The 26,484-nt window shown below is 46.0% G+C and overlaps 1 protein-coding gene across 1 annotated transcript in view; it reads right to left on the bottom strand.

The window, feature by feature from the left end:
• Nucleotides 1-26,484, bottom strand: part of MKLN1 (muskelin 1) — a 92,008-nt gene that overhangs the window by 7,751 nt on the left and 57,773 nt on the right. The window contains exons 13-16 of the mRNA XM_053407180.1: nt 12,747-12,894; nt 8,480-8,594; nt 5,989-6,128; nt 816-918 (exon numbers count right to left, since the gene is read on the bottom strand). Coding sequence (XP_053263155.1) covers nt 816-918; nt 5,989-6,128; nt 8,480-8,594; nt 12,747-12,894 — 506 coding nt within the window. The remainder of the gene's footprint in view (nt 1-815; nt 919-5,988; nt 6,129-8,479; nt 8,595-12,746; nt 12,895-26,484) is intronic.

The raw sequence follows: 26,484 nt of genomic DNA, 5'->3' as shown, positions 1-26,484 counted from the left end.
TGTTTTCAATGCATGCGACACATTGCAGATTAATAAAGAGGCCTTTCTGCCGTCAGGAGCTGAAGATGGAAAAAATAAAAAAATGTAAGGGCAAGAGATCTAGGACAAGCTACTTCAAAAGGAAGCCTTGATATATCAATCCATCCAAATGCAGAGCATATTTAACTTTTCAGGAGATGGAACTGTGACACTCATCCACCACGCTCGCCAGGGCACCAAGGGACTTTGGCCCTGAGCTGTTTTTGCATCTGCAGGCACAAATTCATGGAGGCAGCCAGGTCGCTCTGGGAACGCCGCAATATGAACCTTCCTACATCAATGGGAAGACTTATGGTCTGTGTGTGTGGTTTGGGAGCTGCATGGTCAGGGGAAAAACAATGCTGTCCAGGGTTGTAAAGACTGCGGAGAGAATAATTGGGTGCACTCTTCCCGCCTTGGATCAAATCTATGCTTCCAGGTGCCATAAGAAAGCTGCAGAGATAGTGCGCACCCCGGAAATGATCTCTTTCAGCTTCTGCCTTCTGGAAGAAGGTACAAGGTTATAAAAACTAGGACTAGTCGCCTGAGAAACAGTTTCTATCTGGTTTTAAATGAAGTGTAAGGAGTCTCTATGGGAGTATATTGTATTTTAAAAATGGGGTATCAGGGTTTTTAGGGGGCTAACCAGGTTGGGATAGCAGGGATAGCAGGCTTGTTGGTTTTGAATGTCTTATGTAGATTTTTTTTCCCTTTTCCAATTTCGTTGTTCTGTATGGCACAATGACAATAAAGATTATTGTTATCGAAGAAAGCTAGCCAATCTCCCCACCCCTTACCTCTTTTGTCTCCTCTGGGTCAGAGTGGTCTACGGTGACGAACAAGTCGTTCTGCAGGTATTTCAGGGCACTTAGCGGGTCTGTCTGGGCCTTCTCTTCAAACCTGGGGAGAGACATGCGAGGCAAAGGGTTTATAGTTTACAGATTGCTGGAGGCGGCTTAAGAGATCTTTCTTTCGAAAAGCTCGGCTGCTAAAAAGAAATAGCCTATCACCTACTTAAGTGATGCAAAGCTACCCGGGGTCATTTCTGCAAGGCTGCCTGATGAAAGCCTGAGCTCAGGCTCAGGCCTCCGTGCGAAACAAGGGCTCAAGTTTAAAGATGTTTGGGAGAAGGCTAGATCAGGGGGGGATTTACTTGGATTTTGGCTTGACTGAAGCAATATGAAACAGTAGGGGCAATCCAATTCAAAACAAGGTGTTCCCCCCCTCCAACACCCACTCCATAGTGCTTTCAAACTACTGAGGTTGCAAACAAAACTTTCATCATTGCACCTGGAAAGGGTTCTTCTTTTGAGGGGAAGGAAATATAGCCAGAGATGTCAGTGTCAGCCTCTAAAATGGAATTATTTTATGGGCCATCTGTCCTTGTGGAAATTTAGCTACAGGAATGGTAAGACAAGGCCAAGCCTCATCCTTAAGTCAGCTCAATTGGTTAGATAATACCAGGGTTGCAGGTTCGATCCCCATATAGGGCAGCTGCATATTTGTGCATTGCAGGGGGTTGGACTAGATGATCCTTAGAATCTGTTACAACTCTGCACAAGATACAATAGTAAAGGTAAAGGGGCCCCTGACCATTAGGTCCAGTCATGACCGACTCTGGGGTTGTGGCGCTCATCTCGCTTTACTGGCCGAGGGAGCCGGCGTACAGCTTCCGGGTCATGTGGCCAGCATGACTAAGCCGCTTCTGACGAACCAGAGCAGCGCACGGAAATGCCATTTACCTTCCCGCCAGAGTGGTACCTATTTATCTACTTGCACTTTGAGGTGCTTTTGAACTGCTAGGTTGGCAGGAGCAGGGACCGAGCAACGGGAGCTCACCCCGTTGTGGGGATTCGAACCGCCGACCTTCTGATTGGCAAGTCCTAGGCTCCGTGGTTTAACCCACAGTGCCACCCGTGTTCCTCACAAGATACAGTAGCCATCTTCAAATATCTTAAGGCAGGCATAGGCAAACTCTGCCCTCCAGATGTTTTTGGACTACAACACCCATGATCCCTAGATAACAGGACCAGTGGGTTAGGGATGATGGGAATTGTAGTCCCAAAACATCTGGAGGGGCAAGTTTACTTGCACCTGTCTTAAGGGCTGTCACGTGGAAGATGGAGCAAGCTTGTTTTCTCCTGTTCCGGAAGGTAGGATTCAAACCCATGGCTTCAAGGGACAAAAGAAAGATTCCGACTAAACATGCGGCAAAACTTTCCGACAGTAAGAGCTGTTCAAGAGTGAAATAAGTCTCCCTCCGGGGGTTGTGGACTCTCCTTCCATAGAGGTTTTTAAGCAGAGGTTGGATGGTCACCTGTCAGGGGTGCTTTAGCTGAGATTGCTGCATTGCAGGGGGTTGGACTAGATGACCCTCGGGGTCCCTTCCAACTCTTATGATTCTATGATGTCACAGGAAACCACTTATTGAGAAATGCTGTCTTCAGAAAGACACAGAAACCCCAAAATGCACAAGACAAGCTCTCCATGATTATTACTTGGTAAATAATAAATTACTGAACAAAATTTATATCCTGCCCACCCTGCAAGGAGCCCAGGAAGACAAGCATCCCCCACCCATTTTAATCTTGGCAACCCAGCATGCAAGGTTGGCCTTGGTCAGGGATGGGGAACCTGCAGTCCTCTGGATGTTATTGAACTCAACTCCAGCATGCCTAAAGTTCAAGGATGATGGGAGACGGAGTCCAGAGGCATCTGGGAGGGACGCAGGCTGCTGATCCTGCGATCAAGATACTGAACAAGTTTTAATCAGGATGCTTTGCAACAGCAATGTTTCCCTTAGAGGCAAGACAACAACAAGGCCACAACAGGGATTCCTGGGAAATGGTGTGGGGCAGTGAGAAGAAGAGAGAATATCAACCTCGATTCATTATTTTACTGGGTAGCTTCAGGTTTGCCTTGTTGTTGTACAAAGATTATGGCATTCATTTGTGTAACCGAAGCCACAGCAAATAACGAACACATAAAGCAGAATAAAATACAATATAGGGTTCGAATAACTACAAAAACCAGGCGTTCTATCACATACGAGTTTGCTCCACTGAGGAATTTAACTTCTCATCCCCACAAACCTTGATCCTCAACATGCCTCTCCAAAGGCAAAACAGGCCATTTTTTTCAGAGGTGATGGGGGGAACTGCCCTCTAATAATAATAATTTAAAAAGTGAATTGCTCTCTCAACTGGGAGATGTAGATCTTTGAACAAGGCTGCTCTAAAGTCTTTGCAAACTGGGCAGACCAGTAAGTAGTGGGGAAAAACTTCAGACACTTTGCCTCTCCACAGACAAGCACTTTTTTGCAAGGAATTGGGCGATAGCGTCCTTCGACTTATGGCAGAGTGCATAGACTGGGGTCTGAATGGGTAGTATGGAATACCAAGGGAAGAAGAAGAAGAGTTTGGATTTGATATCCCGCCTTTCACTCCCTTTAAGGAGTCTCAAAGCGGCTAACAATCTCCTTTCCCTTCCTCCCCCACAACAAACACTCTGTGAGGTGAGTGGGGCTGAGAGACTTCAGAGAAGTGTGACTGGCCCAAGGTCACCCAGCAGCTGCATGTGGAGGAGCGGGGAAGCGAACCCGGTTCCCCAGATTACAAATCTACTGCTCTTAACCACTACACCACACTGGCTCACATTTAGACAGGCAGGCAGCAGTGCAATCAAAAATCATGCTTTAAAACTAGGTCCTCAGCTGTTGCTGGACTACAAACCCCCATCATCCCTAACAGGACCAGTGCTCAGTGGTGATGGGAGTTGTAGTCCAACAAGAGCTGGCGACCCAAGTTCCAGAAATGCTGCTTAAAAATATGAGTTTCCACGTGGCGAGGGGCCACCTCGAAGTCTAACTAACTCAGAGGAGAGGTTCTACATGTCAACAACTCGTAGTATTTCCCGATTCTGAAATCCGAGTGACTCTATTGTTAACTTCTCCTTGAAAGCAGAAAGTACTAAAATGGGCCATATCCCCTTGTTGTTGACACGCTACAAGATTCTCCCCTTCCTCCCCAGGAAAGAGCAGCAGCCTCAAACGACCACGTCCTGCTGGGCTTAATTCTACAATGGCAGCTATAGGCTCCCCACATCTGAATTCAGGCTTGCAACATGTGATGTGTGTGAGTAAAGATCACGGGAAAGTCTAGCTTTTCGAATGATGGGGCACAAAGTTGAAAAAGAGAAAGGGTTTATGGGAAAGAAAGGATCCCTCTCCCTACTAGCCAGGAAGAGGGCGGGTGGATTAGAGAGATCATTTCACTGAACTACGCTGGATTTCCATGGGAGACTGCACCCTGTAAGCAAACAGTTACTAGGCAGGATAGCCATGTTCTCCCTCTGCTCTCAGAGGCAGTATGCCTCCGAATAATACCAGAAGATGGGAATCCCAAAGAGGGAAGAGTGCTATTGCACTCAGGTCCTGCTTCCAGACTTCCCACAGGTATCTGGTTGGCCACTATGAGAAATGGATGCTGGACCAGAAAGGCATTCAGCTGCCATGCCTCCAGCTCTTCACTGCACATACGCACTTCAGCTGTGATCTTATCTGTTTTAAGCATTTTTATCCTGCTCTTCAGGAGAAAAAGCTCCCTGAGCGCTATACAGATCATTTAAAGTCCAAGTCAGTCCCAGCCCCTCAGGCTTATAATCTAAAAGACACAGAGAGAAAAAGGGGGGAGGGGCGGGGGGTAAGCAAAGACAGGCACCAGTTAGAAAGTTCTTCTAAGGGCTGGCTGGGGTGGAAACTGTTCAGGGAGGAGAGAAGTAAAGTCATACCTCGGGTTACAGATGCTTCAGGTTGCATTTTATTTTCGGGTTACAGACACACCAAAACCCGGAAGTACCGGAACAGGTTACTTCTGGGTTTCGGCGGTCGCGCATAAGTGCCGAATCACAACCCGCGCATGCGCAGGTACGGCACTGCGGGTTGCGAACGTGCCTCCCGCACGGATCACATTTGAAACCCAAGCATCCACTGTAGCCCTGTTTCCCTTCGCCTAACCCTTAAGGGGGGGGGGGGGAATGACCATCCAGGTGAGCCAGTCTCGCTCTTTTTGTGGCAGCAACATTCATTTCTCAATGTTCTGTGGCTGATTCTTCCCCCTTGGCAGTTAGACAGCAGGTGTATCTGAGCAGTCTGGTGAAATTTCAGTGCTCAGGCGTGTCTCATTGACTGCAGCCATGTTCCACTGTTGTTGCCCCTCGTGTATGTTGGGAAAGCAGTGCATCCTGAGTTCGCTTCCAGATGCAGACGTAAACAACCCATACCTTGAAGTTCATGTACGCCACAAATGCAAATATATTATTCCCAGGTAGCACCTAGCTGCACTATCGTTCTTGATGGCCGGGAGGAAAATCAACTGCATGGCTGTGTCGTGCATCCCTAGCCCACTGAAGCAACACTAAAATGAAACGGCAGCGCTTGAGTTTTCCTTCTGGAAAGGACTGCAATGGCTGGGCAGTAGGGCAGCAGTCATTCACCTATCATGGCTGGTAACCATTTATTTATCGGGGACAGCTTCCCATGGGGTAGTGGAGAAATGGTACACCTTTGCTCCAAAGGGGAACTGAGACATAGGGAGCGCTGAGTTCCACAGAGCCAGTTCTATACCTGCCAACCATGTGCCTTCAGGCTTCTAAATTGTGATTTCAAAAGCTGAGATTCCTGCATTGCAGGGGGTTGGACTAGGTGATGCTTAGAGACCGTTGCTTCCAACTCTACAATTCTATGATTTTATGATTATGGGAACCTTTTTAAAAAAAGGTGTATGTGCTTTGTTAAAGAGAAAAAAAATACACACATTTTGATGACAATAGAAAGGAACCTTGAGCCCTATTAAAGCAACAAGGCTGAGCATTTTTTAAAAAATAATCACATAGGGTTTCTGGCATACTCCCACACACTCTTGCTTCTTAATGCCAAGGGACTCGCTTCTGCAGTCTCTTGCAAGCCTGTACCTGTGCTTCCTAATTAGGTATTTGCAGTGGCGTAGAAGGTATTCTTTCGAAGGCCGGCAAAGCTTCAGGGACCAGAAATCATCCAGCCGCATCTTTGGAGAACAGGATTTGCCTGGATTCCCTCCAAACAAATAATGGACCTTGAAAGACAAGAATTGAGATGTTGAGTCATAAACGCCAGCGTGGTTCAATCAAGACGGCTGGGTGAGCCAGCCCAACCTTTGATGTGCTCCCCCCCCCAAAGGAGCTCCACCTGAGTAGCTGCTTGGGGGATGAGGGGTGGGGTGATGCGTGCCCAGGTTGTTGGGTTTATCCCGCATGCCTCTTGCATTCCCCTCAAGGTGCAGAGAAGTAAAGCCGCAACTGCTCTGAATCACCTACTTTGTGGTAAAGGACAATGCAGCGTCTAGAAAGGACACGCAGACACAAACCCTCTGTCTGTTCAACTATTTCTGGCAAACCACCACTGGTCAAATGAGAAACTATACAGCAAGCTGGGCAATAAGAAAGAGATAAACTGCAATGAGTTCAATGAAAAGAGAGATGACTGTAGACCCAATAAAGGTTAAGGGACCCCTGACCATTAGGTCCAGTCGTGGCCGACTCTGGGGTTGCAGCACTCATCTCGCTTTATTGGCCAAGGGAGCCAGCGTACAGCTTCCGGGTCATGTAGCCAGCATGACTAAGCCGCTTCTGGTGAACCAGAGCAGTGCACGAAAACGCCGTTTAGCTTCCCGCCAGAGTGGTACCTATTTATCTACTTGCACTTTGAGGTGCTTTCGAACTGCTAGGTTGGCAGGAGCAGGGACCGAGCAACGGGAGCTCACCCCATAGTGGGGATTTGAACCGCCGACCTTCTGATCGGCAAGCCCTAGGCTCTGTGGTTTAACCCACAGTGCCACCCGTGTCCCTGTAGACCCAATACATATGTTGAAAATCATTATGCCAATGAATCGGATATGAAACCAGCTGCTGGATTCTGGGGCCCCAGTCACGTGACGTGCTCACCTGTCCTCTAGGGGGCACACATGTATCAAAAGGCCCACATAGGGCTTGAACTCAAGCCTCAGCTCTCTGGCAGCCATTATATTTGGCTTGGCTTCCCAGAGACAAGCCAGGCATCGATAGGCAGGACTTGCTTTACAAGAGGAGGGGGGGGACACTTTTGGTCCATGGCACAGCTCATCCTCACGTATGCACTGACCTGATGCTCACCCCACCACCCCCGGAGCTCCAGGCCACCAGCAGCAAAGAGAAAGAAGGGCATGTTCCGATGCATCAAAATGGAGCCCAGTTTTGCTCCTCTTGGTGCCATGGTGCCACCTTATCCTGCACTCAATGCTTGCTTTGTAAATGTATGTTTATGTATGCAGAGAAAAGGGGCAAGGAAGAGTTACTTTAGGTGTGCTGTTTAATTTGGGTGTGTTTGCCTGCACCTGTAGCTAGTTAAACATGTGAGAATGAGTCAGCAATCATGTGAGAATGACTCGGCACAATCTACATAATAAAGGCTATTGCATTTAAGGCAAGTTTGCTCTTGGTCAGAGTGCAGTATGTATGCTGGAATGAGGCTCTAGGCCAGGGGTGTCAAACTCAAATTCATTGGGGGCCGCATCAGCAGTTTGGTCACCCTCAAAGGGCCAGTTGTATCTGTATGACTTTATCAAAGTTATTTTTCCTTAGGCACTGGTGTGTGTTGTCTTGAACCTATACACTATTTAATATACCTATTCCAGTATGATTTTAAATAAGAATAGAAGAAGAAATAATAATGATTTTTTAAAAAGATGACGAGATGGGCTTCCAGGCAGACTGGAGCTCCAACGGGGAGGAGACAGGAGCCTGTCCCAACAGGCTCCCTCCACCCCACTCTGCGTAGCTGAACCAGCAGCAGCTTCGCCTCTCCCAGCCCAGTCGGGGCGCGGCGCCTGCGGCAGGACCTGCACCGGGTCCCCGCTCTCCACTCGCCTCCGCCGTTCCCTTCCCCGCAGAAAGCCTCTTTGCCCGGCCCGCGAGGCAGGTGAAAGTTGCGGGACCGGCAGGTAGGCAGCGCTGACGGGGCGTGTCGGTTGGAGCCCTGTCTGCAAGCAGGCAGGGAAGGCTGTTCGTGTGGGTCACTTTTTAGAAAGGCAGAGAGCCTCCGCCAGAGTGCGGACCCTAAAATCTGGGTCGGGACCAGTAAAAACGACGAGAAGCTCACTTCCTCCCCCTTGATGCCACGGGCCACATGACGAGGTCTGGCGGGCCAGATTCGGCCCGCGGGCCTTGTGTTTGACACCCGTGCTCTAGGCTGTATCTACAACTGTATGCTTTATGTATGTTCCTGGAACTGAATTACTGCCAGTAAAGCAACTGACTCTTTTTAGAAGTGCTGGGCGTCTCTCTGGTCTTTTGCACATTCCGTTGGCACTGGGATGGGCACTCTTGCAAATGCCCCAACACACTTAGCATGGTTGACCCCGATTCCCACCCTGTGCCCAGACAGGCTTACCTTGTGCAATTCATCATACACAAGCTGGTGTGCAAAACGCGGGCAGGGCTCTTCCTCTTGAAGGCTTTTGCTTGGATTCTCTTTGGCGGCCTGGTCGTTCTTGTAGACACAAGACCTGCAATACAATATGAGATGAAGCGATTCAGAGTTGCCAGGCATCAACTCATGGCTAGCTGGCACCTGTTTAGCAGCGGCTTGCACCGCCGCCATCAGGATTCAAACTATCTATCTGCCAAATAAAGACTACCTGGGTGCTGTCATCAACCCCTCTGTAATAAACTTGCAGCATTTATAAGCACTTGTTTTTAAAAAAAAACTGCTCTGAAAAATGAAAGGAGCTATTGTGAACCACAATGAACAAGAGCCAGAATACCGAAGAACGATGCCAGGATGGTTCTCAGGCAAGAGGAAGAAACGAAAACTAGGAATAGACAAAGCTCATGGATGATGATGAGGAGGAGGAGTGGTGCCTATCCATGGTTATTAGGCATGATAACTAAATGGAACTTCAGAAGCAGAATTGCAGAATACAGTCGTACCTTGGTTTTCAAATAGCCTAGTTCTTGAATGTTTTGGCTCCTGAACAATCAAAACCCGGAAATGAGTGTTCTGGTTTTCGAATGTTCTTTTGGAAGCTGAGCGTCCAACAGGGCTTCCGATTGGTTGCAGGAACGCTTTGGTTTTCGAACGTTTTGGAAGTTGAAGAGACTTCCGGAATGGTTTCAGTTCGAATTCCAAGGTACAACTGTACCTCAGAAATAGCATTTGTTGGTTGCAAGCAACAGGGAGGGCTGCAAACTTCGCACACTGCTCGTGGACTTTGTCCGGAGAATAATAGTTGGCCAGTGTTGGAAGCGAAATGCTAGAGTAGGTGAGAAGGGATCAGGGCTGGAGAACCTGTGGCTGACTAGATGCTGCTGGACTCCAACTCCCCGCAGTCCTGATTGTTGGCCATGCTGGCTAGGGATAATGGGAGCCCAGCAACAGCTGGAGATCCTCAGGTTGACCAGCCCTAGAAGAGAACGTTAAGTGGCTAAGAAGTGTCATAGGATGCTAATCTATATAGCACCAGTCTACCATAGAATCATAGAGTTGGAAGAGACCACAAGGGCCATCGAGTCCAACCCCCTGCCAAGCAGGAAACACCATCAGAGCACTCCTGACATATGGTTGTCAAGCCTCTGCTTAAAGACCTCCAAAGAAGGAGACTCCACCACACTCCTTGGCAGCAAAGTCCACTGTCGAACAGCTCTTACTATCAGGAAGTTCTTCCTAATGTTTAGGTGGAATCTTCTTTCTTGTAGTTTGGATCCATTGCTCCGTGTCTGCTTCTCTGGAGCAGCAGAAAACAACCTTTCTCCCTCCTCTATGTGACATCCTTTTATATATTTGAACATGGCTATCATATCACCCCTTAACCTCCTCTTCTCCAGGCTAAACATGCCCAGCTCCCTTAGCCGTTCCTCGTAAGGCATCGTTTACCGACTCCCTGCATGCCCATCTTCACTTTTCTCATTCCCCCTGCACTTTGAATGGCCTTTATCTGTCAAGGTAACACCTTAAGCTTCCCCTTGCCAACTCCTCCTGCGCTTCCAGGTATCCCCACTCATCACTACAGTGGTACCTTGGGTTACATATGCTTCAGGTTACATACGCTTCAGGTTACAGACTCTGCTAACCCAGAAATAGTACCTCAGGTTAAGAACTTTGCTTCAGGATGAGAACAGAAATCGTGCTCCAGCGGTGCGGCGGCAGTAGGAGGCCCCATTAGCTAAAGTGGTGCTTCAGGTTAAGAACAGTTTCAGGTTAAGAACAGACCTCCGGAACGAATTAAGTACGTAACCAGAGGTACCACTGTACTGGGAACAATTCCTGCCCTTCCCGCCCCTTCCCCCATTGTAGGTTTGCCCATATGCTTCAACACATTTTAATGCCACTCGCCGGTTTAACAAAAGGGCAGCTCTTTAACAGTGGTAAGAATGCCGCACGCAGCAGAACCATAAAATGCAAGCAGGGATAAAAACAGCAGCGCTGCAAAAAAACTCATCTCAGTAAATCCAGCTTTCACCTGCTGAAAAACCTGTGTGCGTCAAGACACCTAGAACACATAAATTTCAGTCCCAAATGAGCCTTTCTGCATACAGAATTCCACATGGAAGGGGTCACATCTGAAAAGCCACCCCCTTCTCTCCCAGCCATCGTCCATCTTATTCAGAGAAGGGTCTGTCTGCACTATGATGACTGTTCTTCCTCAGATCATCCCTTAAGATACCCAATTCCCAGCCCATTCAGGGCTCTAAAAAGAAGAGAAGTTCTTGTTTTCCAAGTCGCCTTCAAAAGCAGCTCCACATTCAGTGCCTTACAGCGTTCTATACTGGAGATTATCAGAGCATAGATGGCCTCTGCATCACTTCCAAGCAAGGCCTACCATGGTTTTAGCACTGACTATTAATCATGTAAGGAAACTGGTTTATTATTATTTAATCTTTGTTAACATGTATAATATATACATGGAGCAATTCCAAATATCCAACAGCACCTACGCTCCCCTTTCAGAGGCCGCTGCTGAACCAGACACCACGGCAAAAACGTTCCCTACAGGAAAATTGGCCCTTAACTGCCCAGCATTCGTAACTCCTTTTGCCAGCGCCGTCCCCTTCGAGTTTTTCTCGGCAACCCATCAGCACCAGAACATTTTTCCTCTTCGGCATTCCTGATGCTATGCCAGAATCCACACAGACAATATGCAAGTCCTGGTCTTGCAACAGAAACTATCTGGGAGGCACATTCCAAGTCACAAAAGCACAAGTCTGGATTAATACATCCAGAACAAATGCCCCCAATACAGGCGTCCAAACAAAGGGAAAGAATTGAGGAATGAGGAGAACTTGGGTTTGCCTACTCCTTGGTCACTGTGTGATGGGCCTCACATCCACACAGGAACTTACATGCTCAGAGACTAAAGGCACCGAGGCCCCAAATTTCCAACCACTTCACAACAAAACCAGAGAGGGAAAATGCGGTGTGGCTTGGACCCACACACCTCTGGCGCTACACACACAGGCTGTGATGCTAAAGGTATACCCAAAAGCACAGGTGACCAGTGTGTGTGTGTGTGTGTGTGTGTGTGTGTGTGTGTGTCGGCAAGCTGTGACACTCCCATCCCTCCACCTGAGTAGGTCTAAGAAAGCAGCCCTGCTGAATAGGACCAAAGGCCCATCTAAGGCAGCATCCTATTCTCAGTGGCCAATGAAAATCCCCAAGCAGAACCATAGAATTGTAGAGTTGGAAGGGTCCATGTGGGTCATCTAGTCCAACCCCCTGCAATGCAGTAATTTTTCACCCAAGCCAGGGCTCAAACCCATGACCCCGAGATTAAAAGTCTCACGCTTCACTGACTGAGCTATCACAGCTGCTGCTTGTGGTATTCTTTCTGACAGCGGCACTAGATTACTTAGCATTCATGTTACAAGTTAATGGCTGATGCTATGTGAATACAGTCATACCTTGATTCTCGAACACCTTGGTATTCGTACGTTTTGGCTCCCGGAGGCCAAAAACCCAGAAGTGTTCCGGTTTTTGAACGTTTTTCAGAAGCCAAACATCCAACGTGGCTTCCGCTAGAGTGCAGGAAGCTCCTGCAGCCAATCAGAAGTTGCGCCTTGGTTTTTGAACAGTTTCAGGAGTCAAATGGACTCCTAGAATGGATTAAGTTCAAGAACCAATATTCCACTGTAGTAAAAGTAATTGTTCCCAGCCACATTTTGAAAAGCATTCACTGCTTTTTGATCGTCTCCTCAGGGTAGCGATCGGAAGGTTGAATTTTCATGACCATCAGCTCTTCCTCAATGCAATTTTTTCTACACATCACTCCTCTGAAACCTCTATTTCGTATGAACAGAAAGTGCCGAAAAGCAAATGAAGTGTCGAAGTGCAAATGAACCTGTTCCTGGTGCATGTTTACAAATATATGCAAAACCAGACTTTTTACTGGGTCTCTTGTCTGCAAGACTGAGAGCAGCTTATGGGGTAGATATGGGACACTGCTTCCCCACAAGGATCTGATGTTTCCAGGCAAGCAACTAATGGCAGTGATGTTTGAGGAGTGTGGACAAAATGCCATTTTCTCAGGCCTGGGTTTAAAAAACCTGGTATCGCTTCCGCTTACATGTGGCTACAGGAATACACACACTTTGCAAATTAACATGAAGAGGCAAATACTATTTCACTCCAGGAGGAGGGCGGAGGGGAATCTTCTGCCACTCACCAGCTGTTCCGTACAATGTCATAAATCCAGAAGGAATTCCGAACATTCTCTTCCCTTTTCTCCTTGTCTTTGCTAAGTCCGGACAACACATGGATTTCATTCAGTTCCGGGTCGATGGTAGCTCTTTGGGTGAAGCCGGTCATTGGGACTGTCGGTTGCAGGGAGAGAAGAGCAAAGCGACACAGTCAGTGTATGGCGGTAGCTGCTGGTGGCGTCTTGCTAAGCATGGCTATTTGAACTGTTGAAAATGAACCACTAGATGGCAGGAAAATCACAGGACCTGAAGAGACCCAAAGAAGCTACTCCAAATTTCTTGCCCTAGTGCAGGATCGACAAACCCTCCAGATCCAGCCACAAAACCTTTTGCAACCCAGCCAGTTGTGCCTTCAGGTATGCTAAATTTTGCGAAAGTAATTTCTTTTAGGACTAATTTTACTGCATCTGCTCTTTTTAAATTCATGCTTATCAAAGTCAATTCGTGTGAGACAGGGTGCTAAATGGACCTTGGAACGACGGATGGCATTGCTTTAAACTTCACAGCAAAGCTTTGAAAAGTTCAGAAACAATCCAGGAATGCAATTCTTATTCCAAAATCAATATGCATCCCAAAGACACAAATATGGACTTTTTGCACATCCTTTCCCTTGTACCAGACACCGACTGCATAAAGATTTCCTATTTTATCAAGAGTCATTTCTTCCCTCCCTCCACCCCACCCCCCAAACACAATCTCTTCCATCCCAACTGTCAGATCTGCTCCTTCTGAAATGGAAATTGACTGGAACCACACAATTTCATGGTTCGGTTAATCTCCAGGACCCTTATGTCTCAGTGAACAGGAAAGCGGAGGGCAGAATGTTTTGGGTGAAACAGGACACTACAGTTGATTACGGACTTCCACATCGTATCCAGGCCTGCCAGAAAGGGGGAAGGAAGTGGCCACACATGCCGGCACAAGGCTCACATGTAAGCTGAGACGCAGTCATCAGAACATGGCCATTGGCCTTGGAAATCTTGGCCTCACTGGCATGCTGTTCACTGTACTATTCCACACACACACACACACACACCCAAAAAAACCTGAACGGGTGTTTAAAAGGAAAGGTCCCTTTTGCAACAATTCTCACGAAAACCACGAAAGGGGCATACCAAAGCTGCCCCCGCTTCCGCTTCCCCCGCAGAGGATTACTGGAGGTTTCTCTTTAATTCCCATAAAAGCATAATCAAATAATTGGCCGCTCCCGTTGTTTGTTGGGCAAGTCCCTGCTCCTGTTTCCCTGGGCAACCAGGCTTTCAGCAGGCATGTGTGACCAGCACGTGATCTCTGTATGCTGGTTCTGTTTTTCTCTCCCTCTCCGTCTGGATCAGCTTACAGGCATTGTTTGGGGTGAGGTGCGAGGTAGGGGCCGGAGGAGAAACGCCCGGGAGAAAGTACCTGGTTATCCGAGGCACGTTGCTCAGAAAAGACACGGCTTGCAGACGCCGCCAAATCACACAACTTAACACTTTGAAAGCCACCTGCAAGAAGCTAATTTTGTGCACAGAAGGCCCCTTCCCAAGGAGCGAAAATTCGGTCTGCCGATAATCTTGGTTTACAGCCGTTTCCATGCAAAGGAGCACAGCGTGCAAGCAGCAGAGCTCTGCCAGTTGCTGCTGTTTTTCCTCCTCTTAAAAGCAGGGGAAACATTGCGCCGTGACTAAGCAGTTCTAGACAATGCTCGGCTCCCCCACAAAACAAGAGAAAGCAGCACGTGGCTCGTCGGAGGGAGGGAACAATCCTCATCCAAACCCATCTGCCTTCCATTTGGTTCAAATTCGCTACCTCATTAGCGCGGCAGTGGAAAACAGGGTTATCCCCCTGAGCTTTTTGAGATCCAAGAAAAGCATTAAAAAACTGGCATGGCCCAAGGCCGGCGTCCGAAACAAGGGATGCGTCCGGATGCTGCAAAGAAAGGGGCTTTAAGCTGTTCTCAACTTTTGGCATGTTGCATTTATCCCTAGTTTAAGACCGAACTAGAAGGGTCAGTAAAAGACCTGTGACTAGACCATAGCTGTAAATGTTTCCCTTTTTTTAAGGGAAATTCCCTTATTCCGAATAGGATTCCTCGCAAGAAAAGGGAAAAGTTGACAGCTATGAACTAGACCTCCCAGGGTTTTCAAGGGTGTTAAAAACAGCAGCCATGGGATGTGGTGCAATTCGGTCAAGGCCGAACTAGAGGTGCAGACTGGATAGGAAAATCTTCTTTTCATTAAGGGACGTTTTTAACGGTTCTCGGCCTTCACACATTGGGCTTTTATCCCGAATCTGACCATTAGTTCCATCTAGCTTAGTATGACCTAGACTGACTGGCAGCAAGTCCCCGGGGTTTCAGATGAAAGTCTCTCCCAACCGTAGCTGGAGATGCAGGGGGCTGAATCTGGGACCTTCTGAATGAATAAATGGGAGCTACAGCCAATCCGTACCACTGGGCTATGTCTGAAAAAAGGTAGTTTCATCCTTTTCTGAAAACCATCAAAAGTAGTGGCGACCGTCAACACATTGTGGAAGCTAATTCTGTAACTCCAGTGTGAAGGCTTCCTTTTGTCCGTCAAGGATTTCCTGCTAACCAATTTCATTCCATGACCCTGGGAGTTTTAGTGTTATGGGAGGGAAAAGGAGGGGGAAAGTCTGTCCACTTCCTCTGCCCCATGCGCAGTTTTATCAAAACAAGTTTTACCGAGCCAAGCAGCCAGCAAATAGCCGGATGGCAAAAGCAAACACAGCCAGTTGCACACAGCATGTAGGGTGGGAGTTAAACTTTGCCTGGAGAAACGTAGCTCAGAGTTCACGGGAGGACTTTAGGAAGTTGCTTATAGAGAGTGTGACAAAGTGGAATATGACACATGGGCCATGTGGGCTGAGCCATATCAAAACAGCACAATGGATGGGCATTCTTTCTTGCTTTTAAATGGACACCTCCTCTTTGCAGGACAATCAATCTCTTGCCAGAGAGAGGAAAGGGGGCCCTTCCACACACCGCAGCATCTCAGATTAAATGTTACTGCAAATCAGGCGTTTTTTCCCCTTTAGCAAAAGCACACTTTGAATTTTAAAAACGAAGAAGGATCACACACACAAAAAATGCCAGAAGAGTAGCCCTAAGGAATAAAAACTATTCTGTAACAGCAGGCGAATTAAAGAGCATTATTTGCAAAGATTAACAACTTGGGAATCAGTCCAGACGTAATTTCAAAATGCACCCACTGCTATGAAATCCCTGCCCCAAGTGGGCACCTGAACAGATTCCCAGAGGAAGGGTACCCCCAGTCACACTGGAATAACAGCACGATCGATTTGTGTATCTATAATTTTTATTGAAGATTCTCTTGGTTTATTCTAGGCCCAGGGCTCCAATTTAACTACCCCACATGCAGACCATAAGCAAGCCCATTTCTTGCACCAACATACTTAACAGGGAGAACATTTTAAAAAGCTACTACTTCCTGCATGCGTCCCTCTGCACATGCCAATAAGGTAAAGGTAAAGGTACCCCTGCCCATATGGGCCAGTCTTGACAGACTCTAGGGTTGTGCGCCCATCTCACTTAAGAGGCCGGGGGCCAGCGCTGTCCGGAGACACTTCCGGGTCACGTGGCCAGCGTGACAAGCTGCATCTGGCGAGCCAGCGCAGCACACGGAAACGCCGTTTACCTTCCCACTGGTAAGTGGTCCCTATTTATCTACTCGCACCCGGGGGTGCTTTCAAACTGCTAGGTTGGCAGGCGCTGGGACCGAGCAACGGGAGCGCACCCCGCCGCGGGGATTCGAACCGCCGACCTTTCGATCGGCAAGCCCTAGGCGCTGAGGCTTTTACGCCACCCGCGTCCCTTACGCACATGCCAATACCGAGTATCTATTTGGTATTAATGTTTTATTGAAAAGTTTTCTATTATAAAAAAATAAAGTGATACAGTGGACCCTCGGGTTACGTACCTCTCTGGATTCGTAATCTTCGGGTTGCGAAAGCAGCAAACCCGGAAGTATTTTTCCGGGTTTCACCACTTGCGCATGCGCAGAAGCGCTGTATCGTGCCATGCACGTGCGCAGAAGCGGTGCCTCTGGTTACGGCTAAATCAGGTCAGGAGCAAGTGGTGGAAACAGGGATGGCCTCGCTTTCTTTAAGGTAGACAAGCAATGGCGCTTAGCGATCTCAGGAAGCTGCCTTATGCAGAACTAAGTTGCCAAAACTTTGGCCGATAGCATGACAGAAGAGGCCACGTTCACAGCAACCACAGCAACGTCACATCAACGAACTCCAACAGGTTGCCCTGCAGGAGTTTGACGGGCAGCCCGGTGTACCAGAACAGAAAGTACTTCACAGCAATTAAGCTGGCCGGGCTGCAAGCTGGTGCAGCAAAGAAGGAAGACGTGAGCCAAGATCTTCTGTCTTTCAGGGATTTAGTCAACTTTACCGACCCTACTCTCAAAAAAAAAAGTATGTGCAACTAATTCAACTGAGAGGCTATGATTGTGTAGCCTGCCGGTTCACACACACCTATGTTTGTGAGTTTTAATGGGGATTCTTTTGCAACAGCAAAAGGGTAAGGCATGCATGCCTTGCACCAACTGTTGTTAAACAGTCCTATTCAGGAATACTCTAGCCAGGGTTGCTGTCAAGACATAGGGGCCGCTGCCCTAACAAAGGACACTGAAACAGAAGCTGCTGCATGAAGTTAAAAGATCTGCCTCATTAAAGCAGAGAGAAACAGCAAGTGTTTTACAAACTGGGCTTGGGTCCATTATAGTCCATCGTCTGCCTCGTCAGATAAGTCTATTGGGCTATTAAACAAGTTTTGTGGGTCGCTAGGGGGTGCAAGCTCTTCCACAAAGGTGTTACAGCAAGGTATACCAGACAGAAGCTCTTGGCAGCTGCTGTTCAGCTGCTCAAGGGCCTGGATCTAGACATTGTCTCATTGTTTTGTATTAGGGTGCCCCTGTTGTCATACTGCAGCCTTAAGACTGCAGCCTTTAAGTGATCAATTAGATCTTTTGATGTAAAACTTTTTTTAAAAAAATGAACTGAGCAACCAATTAGGTTTCAAATGTTTTGTTTTTCAATTTAAATAATTACCCAAAGGTAAAATGCCTCTCACCTCATGAGAAGAGAAGACTCCCTGGAGAAGACCCTGATGTTGGGAAAGATGGAGGGCACAAGGAGAAGGGGGCGACAGAGGACAAGATGGTTGGATAGTGTTTTTGAGGTTACCAGCATGAGTTTGACCAAACTGCGGGAGGCAGTGGAGGACAGAGGTGCCTGGCGTTCTCTGGTCCATGGGGTCACGAAGAGTCGGACACGACTAAACGACTAAACAACAACAAAAATGCCTCTTCTCCTAAGGCATTTACCTTCAACTGGTGGATCAGGGCTCACTTACTGGGTCACATCCTGACGTATTAAGAAGTGGGTCAACAACAACAACAACAACTTATTATTTATACCCCGCCCATCTGGCTGGGCTTCCCCAGCCACTCTGCATGCATGGGCTAAAGGTGGGTCCTCGATTTGAAAACTACTTTCCTAAGGTTTCTTTTACAATATATATGTTAGGGGTAATGTGAGTGGTTCATGTGCATATAAAATAACATAGAAAGCATGCTTTTTTAATGACCGTTTTACTCTAGACTCAAATGTATACAGATTTAATCTGTTAATTAAAACCTCATCTGATTAATCCATTAAGATTTCTTTAATTGGATTACTGGCAGCTATTGAAATTTTAAGGCACCATTTTAAGTGCCACTGTATTCTGCTCTGGTCAGACCTCACCTGGAGTACTGTGTCCAGTTCTGGGCACCACAGTTCAAGAAGGACACTGACAAACTGGAACGTGTCCAGAGGAGGGCAACCAAAATGGTCAAAGGCCTGGAAACGATGCCTTATGAGGAACGGCTAAGGGAGCTGGGCATGTTTAGCCTGGAGAAGAGGAGGTTAAGGGGTGATATGATAGCCATGTTCAAATATATCAAAGGATGTCACATAGAGGAGGGAGAAAGGTTGTTTTCTGCTGCTCCAGAGAAGCGGACACGGAGCAATGGATCCAAACCACAAGAAAGAAGATTCCACCTAAACATTAGGAAGAACTTCCTGACAGTAAGAGCTGTTCGACAGTGGAATTTGCTGCCAAGGAGTGTGGTGGAGTCTCCTTCTTTGGAGGTCTTTAAGCAGAGGCTTGACAACCATATGTCAGGAGTGCTCTGATGGTGTTTCCTGCTTGGCAGGGGGTTGGACTCGATGGCCCTTGTGGTCTCTTCCAACTCTATGATTCTATGATCTTTACAGCAAATAAAGGGGTCCCCCAGGCACAAAAGTACAGAAGTTTATGTTGCGTGTGCAGAACTCTCCTCTCATTTTTTTCCTTCTTCTCAATTTGCATGGCATGACGATGCAAAACTTGGCCTCTTAACTGAAGCTATCCACGCTATGATGCATTCCGCCAAAGCTGGATAGAATCACAAATGCTCTCAAGTCCAGCTTTTATACATGAAACAGCACTGCCAGAAAGGAGAGGGGAGCAACCTAAAAATGGCACCTATTTCCTGAACAAGTCTGGGCCACAGCTGCTTCCCTCATTAAGATGCAGTCGAGCCAGCTATTTTTCTGGCTTACCCGTTAAAATTTCTAGGTATGTTCCCACCCACAGTCTTATTGCTGGCAACCAAAGGGGAAAGGGTAGGGGGATGAACGTTCAGCACTGTGCAGTAAGTGCTGAGCGCACGGACTTAAATCTAGAGCCTGTCTGTTCTCTGATCAGTAGGCGAAAGCTTAAATAACTGGGTTTGGGGCAGGTGCCCACAATATTCATACAGCCAATTTGCAGGGCCTCCCCACACCCGACAAGAATTATGATTCTCTGTAAGGCATTGAACTCATCGTACATTTAACAACAGAAAGCTGATAGATAATGCTGGCTGCGCGATAATATTCTTGGTTCCAGTCCCAACTATGAACCAAAACAAATCATGTTGTTCTTGAAAAGGAGCCACAGTTGTGAAATGGCAGCTTTATTTTTTATTTTATTTATAAAGTTGTTAAGGTGTTGTGAAACCAAAAAGCCTTATCCATGAAAATTAGAAACTCAGGACACTGGGGCAGGTTACAGCAACAGATAAAATGAACAGTAAGGAAACAAAAGAAAACAAGTCTAGGTGCCAAAGGGGACAGTCTGGAATTTTGATGTGCCAGACATGCTTTTGTATCTTCTTTAAGTGCAGATGCCCCAACCAGATGATGTCCCTCTGCAACCCTTGGGAAATTTGAGGTACCGTATTTTTCACTCTATAGGACGCACTTTTTCCCCTCCAAAAATTGAGGGGAAATGTGTGTGCGTCCTATAGAGCGAGTGCAGGATCATTGGCTTCAGCGATAGCAACGCTAAGCCTCCAAAGCGCAGAGGGAGCACTCCCTCCGTGCTCCAAAGGCTTCAGGGATAGCCGCGCACAGCCCCTCCGGCAGGGAGAGGCTGCCCGTGGCTATGGCTTCTTTAGCCCCGCACAGCTTCTCCCGGGAGGGAGAGGTTGCGTGGGGCTAAAGAGGAAGCCAAAGCAGCCAGCAGGATGGATCCCGCTGGCTGCCTTGGCTTGTGCCATAGCCAAGCGCACCCCTCCGGCAGGGAGAGGTTGCACGCATCCTGTACGCTGCTCTTTGGGGCTGGGGAGGAAATAAGATTATTTTTCTTGATTCCCCCCCCCTAAAAACTGGGTGCGCCCTATGGCCCGGTGCGCCCTATGAAGCAAAAAATACGGTACTTGGTTGCAACGTTTCAAAAACAGAGAAATCTGTGAATGTTTACACAGCGAGCATTGCTGAGACAGACAGACAGACATACATGTGTGGGGAGGTGCAAACAAGTGCGCATGCGCTCAGACAACAATTATGAGTTATAATTAGGATAGCTGGTTAATGTAGGAGTGTCAAACTAGGGGAGAGGATGGGAAGAGGGACTTCTGCTTGCGTTCAAAATCACTGAAAACCGAGCCCCTCTAACGAAAGCAACTTGTCGTCAGCATTTGCAGTTTTGACTATAATGGGCTTTTGTTCTTCCTTGTTGGGAGGCTAATTCTAACATTTCCCTTCACAAACAAGGGAAATGTTCAGAGCTGTTTATTTACTTTCGCAGACACACGAGGACGGTAAAACTGGCATACTATTCATTCATGATTTCTAAATGAGTCACTCGATAACAAAGTCTGCTATTCAAAGTAAGGAGGACAGTTTTTCTTTTAAAAAAAAAGGCAGAGGCTAATTATGTTGTTCTCCTTTGTCTAACTAGAACATGCAATTAATGTATCTGGCCAGGAGAACATGGCTGAACGTGCTTGGCCAGAAGACGGGGTCTGTTGTCAACGGAAAGTGAACTCATCATAGGTGTTTGCTAAAAACAAGAAGCCACATGCAGTCGTACCAAAAGGAGGTGCGATTTCAAGAGAGGGGGCCATGGCACTCACTTCTGGTGGTGTGGTAGAGAAGGCAGGCTTCAAGGGTTAAGCTGTCCACCTGACATCACCCACCCAACTCACACTTTTCTTTTGGGAATCTGAAAGCCCTCTGCACCTTATTTCAGCAACAATCATCACTATGATCCAGTGAGAGACCATTCACGCACCTAAAGACCAGCACAACTCTTTGTAATCTAAGAGGGGCTCAGGAAAGACAGCACTGTTGTTTGCAGCCCTGCTCATTTATATACATAATTCTCTGCTTGGTAAAGCTAGTTATCAAAATACAACTTTGGAATAACTCTCATTTCACCCCCTCCTTCACTCTCTCTGGATCAACAACTGCACCATTTGCGATGATGAGAAATGTTACTTTTCTAGGAACGGAGGCTGGACTACGTGTTCTCGTTCTGCCCGTCCAGCGCCGAGGGCCTTCTGGCGGTTCCCTCGCTGCGAGAAGCCAAGTTACAGGGAACCAGGCAGAGGGCCTTCTCGGTAGTGGCCCCCGCCCTGTGGAACGCCCTCCCACCAGATGTCAAAGAGAAAAACAACTACCAGACTTTTAGAAGGCTACTGAAGGCAGCCCTCTTTAGGGAAGCTTTTAATGTTTAATAGACTATTGTATTTAGTGTTCTGTTGGAAGCCACCCAGAGTGGCTGGGGAAACCCAGCCAGATGGGCGGGGTACAAATAAATTATTATTATTATTATTATTATTATTATTATTATTATTCCCTTCAATTGCACGAAAGCAATTAATATGTGCAGTTTTGACTTCCGGAGGCGGCGCCATCAGCAATGGCGGATTCCCTCTAGTCCGGAGGGAGAAGCTCCGCAGAAATCGGGTCTTGCCGCTGCGGCGAAGCGGGGACCCTATCGAAAATCACAGGCGGGTGAAGCCTGAGACCGTGGGACTCGGCGGGCACCTAAAGCGCCCCCCCCAATCTGCAAGGGAATCCCGAGAGGGGTTCCGGAGCGGAACGGGGCTGATTGGCGCAGTGCTGTGAGTCAATCGCTACTTCTGTGGAGTGAAGCCGCGCAGCTGTTGCCGGAGAGCGCTGACCTTTTTTCCTGTGACAATTCGGCTATCAAACAACAACCCGTGAGTAGGGCAAGCTTTAAGATTGGAAGCTAAAAGAAAATTAAGGTTCAATTCGGCACTGAAGCGGGAAGGTGTAAACAGGAAGTCCACCTTCCGGTTTGTATAAAGATCAAAGCAAAGACCGTTTAAGCCAAGATCGGGAGAGGTGCGTTAAAAGGTCCTAAAAATCCAAACGTCAAAATTAAAGGATCCCCTCTCTGAATATGAGGAGAGGGTGGGAAGAAGGGAGTTTTTTCTGCTCATAAAAAATGGAAAGGAGTGAGAAGATAAGGGGAAAAGAAACATAAGATCATCACTTAACTCTAGGGAAGGACTGCCAAGATTAAATATAATTGTTGCACTGGGAGTCGCACTATTTATGGACAATGTAACCTTTTGACAGTTAACTCTACAATGTAACTTTTTCACTGTTAACATTGCAAGGAAGATATATTGGACTTGAGAAGGCTATCTATTTTGCTGAGGGGGGGCTTTTGAGAAGTTGGAAAGACATTCTATTGCAACTTTAAATTGACTGTTACTGTGTCCCCCTAGAGGCCTACTGAAAGTGCTACAACAGGTTGGGGAATTTTCCACTTCTGGGAAACTTCCACTGTAAAAACAAGCCTGATCGTGGGAGCGACCTTGACTTTTATACAAAAGTGTTATGGATGAACAAAAGACAACAAGATCGGGCAAGGTCAGACATCAACAGACTAGTGCAATTCCACAGCAACATAGAGCATCTGCATCTGGCCCTCCTGGACCACAATGGGAAGACTCAGCACAAGCAGTGTCAAAAGGTATGATTTCGGAAGAAGGATTTGCTTCAGTTTTAAACAAAATTTATGAATCTTTGGATAAATTAAGCAAACAAGTTACTGAAGCGTCAAATAAAATTGATCAAAACACTGCAAGTATTAACAATCTGGGGCAGAAGGTGAATTTAAATACAGAATCCATTGAAAGGTTGCTGCAAGAATCTGCGTCAAATCAAAAGATAGCTCAAGAAGCAAAAGAAAAAGCAGTGGCTGTAGAGGAAAAGATACCACCGATATGTAAACAGCTTGGAGACCATCAGATACAGCTTGGGGCCCACCAGTCGATTTTGTCTATGATTGAATTGAAAGAGAAGCAGACCAATTTGAGGATTAGAGCGCTGCCTGAACTTGAGAAAGACAGTTTAAGTGACTTTCTAACACAGGAATTTGCAGACTTTTGGAAACTGGATGATAAGCAAGATTTTAAGATTGTAAGTGCTTTTAGACTTGGAAGAGGAGGGAGAAAGAACAGGGTGAGAGACTGTTTGATTACCCTTCGATCAAAAGAGGAAAGAGATAAAATACTGAGTCTGCACTATCAGAATAGCTTGGAAATAAATGACATAAGAGTGGAGATATTTAAGGACATTCTGAAATACCTTTTAGACCTTAGGTCTAACTACGGAGATCTGGTGGCCCTGTTGAAAGGAAATAGAACCCTCTTTAGGTGGGAATTCCCCCAAGGTTTATCTTTCACCTTTAAAGGTAAAAAGTTTAAACTTAGATCTGTGGAGGACAAAGAAAAATTTCTGAGAGACCACGGAGAAGACTTGCAAAAAGGAGTTGAAGAAGAGCCAAGAGCCATCGAACCAGGAATACTAGACAAAGTATCACTACCTGTGGGATTGGACAAGCTAGAGAAAGTGATACCACGGTCAGAACAAGAGAACTTATTGGGTGCAGTTGGAGGTACAGCAAAGTAAATACATCATGTCTCTGCAACTACTAAGCTGGAATATTCATGGACTTAATTCCCCGGAAAAGAGGAAAAAAGTGTTCCATTTATTGAAAAAAGAACAATTGGACTTGATTTGTTAACAGGAAACACATGTGATACGGTTACACAGGAAATTATTGGTTAATAAAAGATTGGGCCAGGAGTTTATTTCATCAGACAAGGTTAAAAAGTGAGGAGTAGTTATCTTTGCAAAAGAGAGTCTAACACCGAAATTCGTTTTTAAAGATGACCAAGGAAGATATCTTGCAATTGAAATTCAAACACAAGGAGAGAAATTTTTGATAGTAGGAGTATATGCATCAAATGATGGGAAATCTGAATTTTTTAAGAAGTTGCATGAGACTTTGTTAGATTACATGGATTACAACATTATTTTGATGGGAGATATGAATGGAGTGGTATCTACAAATATGGACAAGTCGCAGAGACAGGAAGTTACTAAAGATGGCAGACTACCAAAAACTTTCTTTGAACTGACTGATAATATGGATTTAATTGACACTTGGAGAACTAGAAATCCCTTGGGAAGAGAGGGAACCTTCTTTTCTGAAGCTAAAATGACATGGACAAGAATTGACCAAATTTGGTTAACTAGAGGACTGGCACCTAAGATCCGGAAAGTAGAAATCTGCCCAAAAACGTGCTCCGACCACAATGCCGTGAAACTGGAGATGAAACTAACACCAACCGGTTCCTTCAGATGGAGGATGAATGACACCTTATTTAGAGATCAAGAGGTTATTAAGAAGGCCCAGAAAACCTTGAGAGACTATTTTGAGATAAATTTGAACACTATCATTGAAAAAAGAGTAATCTGGGACGCAAGTAAAGCAGTTATGAGGGGGTTTCTGATTCAACAGAATTCGATAAAGAAGAGAGCCCAAAATGAGAAAAAAGAAAAAATTCTGGAAAAAATTAAAGAGGGCAAGAAGAAATTGAGAGTGAAACCAAATTCACAAGAGATTCTGAGAGAAATAAAGTTACATCAAGTGCAATATATGAAGATGATGAACCAGGAAATAGAATGGAAAATTAAACAAATGAGACAAAGGACGTTTGAATCGGCTAATAAATGTGGGAAATTGCTTGCTTGGGAGATGAAAAAAAGACAAAAGCTTAACACCATTACCAATTTGGAAGTGGAAGGAAAGAACATTCAGAATCCAGTGGAAATTAGAAGATGCTTCCAGAGGTACTTTAAAGAGCTATATACACAAGGGCCTCAGAAAGAATTTGACATAGACCAATTTTTGAAAATAAATGGATTACAAAAAATCTCTCAAGAAAATAAGACAATGTTGAACTACAAAATTACAGAACAGGAGGTTGAAGGTGCCATTCAGAACATGCAGTTGGGTAAATCTCCAGGGCCGGACGGTTTAACCTCAAAATATTATAGAACTTTGAAGGATGGAATAATTCAACCATTGAAGGAGGTTTGCAATGAAATTTTGGAGGGGGGAAAAGCGCTAGAGTCGTGGAAAGAAGCATATATTACACTTATTCCAAAAACTGAGTCTGAAAAGACACAACTCAAGAACTACCGACCCATATCCCTGCTTAATGTGGATTACAAAATATTTGCTGACATTTTGGCTAAAAGATTAAAAAAAGTATTAGTACATGACACCAGTCAAGCTTGCAAAAATCTATCATATGCCAGATAATAAATGTTGGAAGTGTAAAGAGACTGAAGGTACATTCTTTCACCTTTGGTGGACATGTCCAAAGATTAAGACTTTCTGGGAGATGATCTATAATGAAATGAAAAAGGTATTTAAATATACCTTCCTGAAGAAACCAGAGGCCTTTCTCTTGGGCATGGTCGGCCAATTGGTGCCAAAGGAGGATAGAAACTTTTTTATGTATGCGACAACAGCAGCAAGGATATTGATTGCAAAGTATTGGAAGACACAAGAACTACCCACCCTGGAAGAGTGGCAGACCAAGGTGATAGACTACATGGAATTGGCAGAAATGACTGGCAGAATCCGAGACCTGGGAGAAGAGTTGGTGGAGGAAGACTGGAAGAAATTTAAAGATTATCTGCAGAAATACTGTAAAATTAATGAATGTTAGAATGATGTTGGACTGAAAATAAGTGGTGTTGGCAATAAGAATATGTAAATATGGATTGACAATGGATGAAAATATATTGTTATAATAGGTTAAGACCAGAAGTTAAGATAAATGAAAGAAGGCAAGGATTTGCTGAAGCAATTATATAAATGGGAATACAAAAAGGGGAGGTGTGAGGAAGTCAAGAAAATAAGCAAATGAGTTTAATAATTTTGAAAACTGAATTTGTTCTTAAACTTTTTTCTTTTTTAGCTATTTTGTCTTTTTTTCGGTTTATGCATGTATTTTCTATCTGTATTTTTTTTCTTAGTTTTTCTACATTCTG

Source organism: Podarcis raffonei, chromosome 10, assembly GCF_027172205.1.
Source record: "Podarcis raffonei isolate rPodRaf1 chromosome 10, rPodRaf1.pri, whole genome shotgun sequence".
NCBI classification, from domain to species: Eukaryota; Metazoa; Chordata; class Lepidosauria; order Squamata; family Lacertidae; genus Podarcis; species Podarcis raffonei.
Note: the sequence above shows the minus strand (reverse complement) of the source record. Positions and strands in the feature narration are given on the sequence as shown.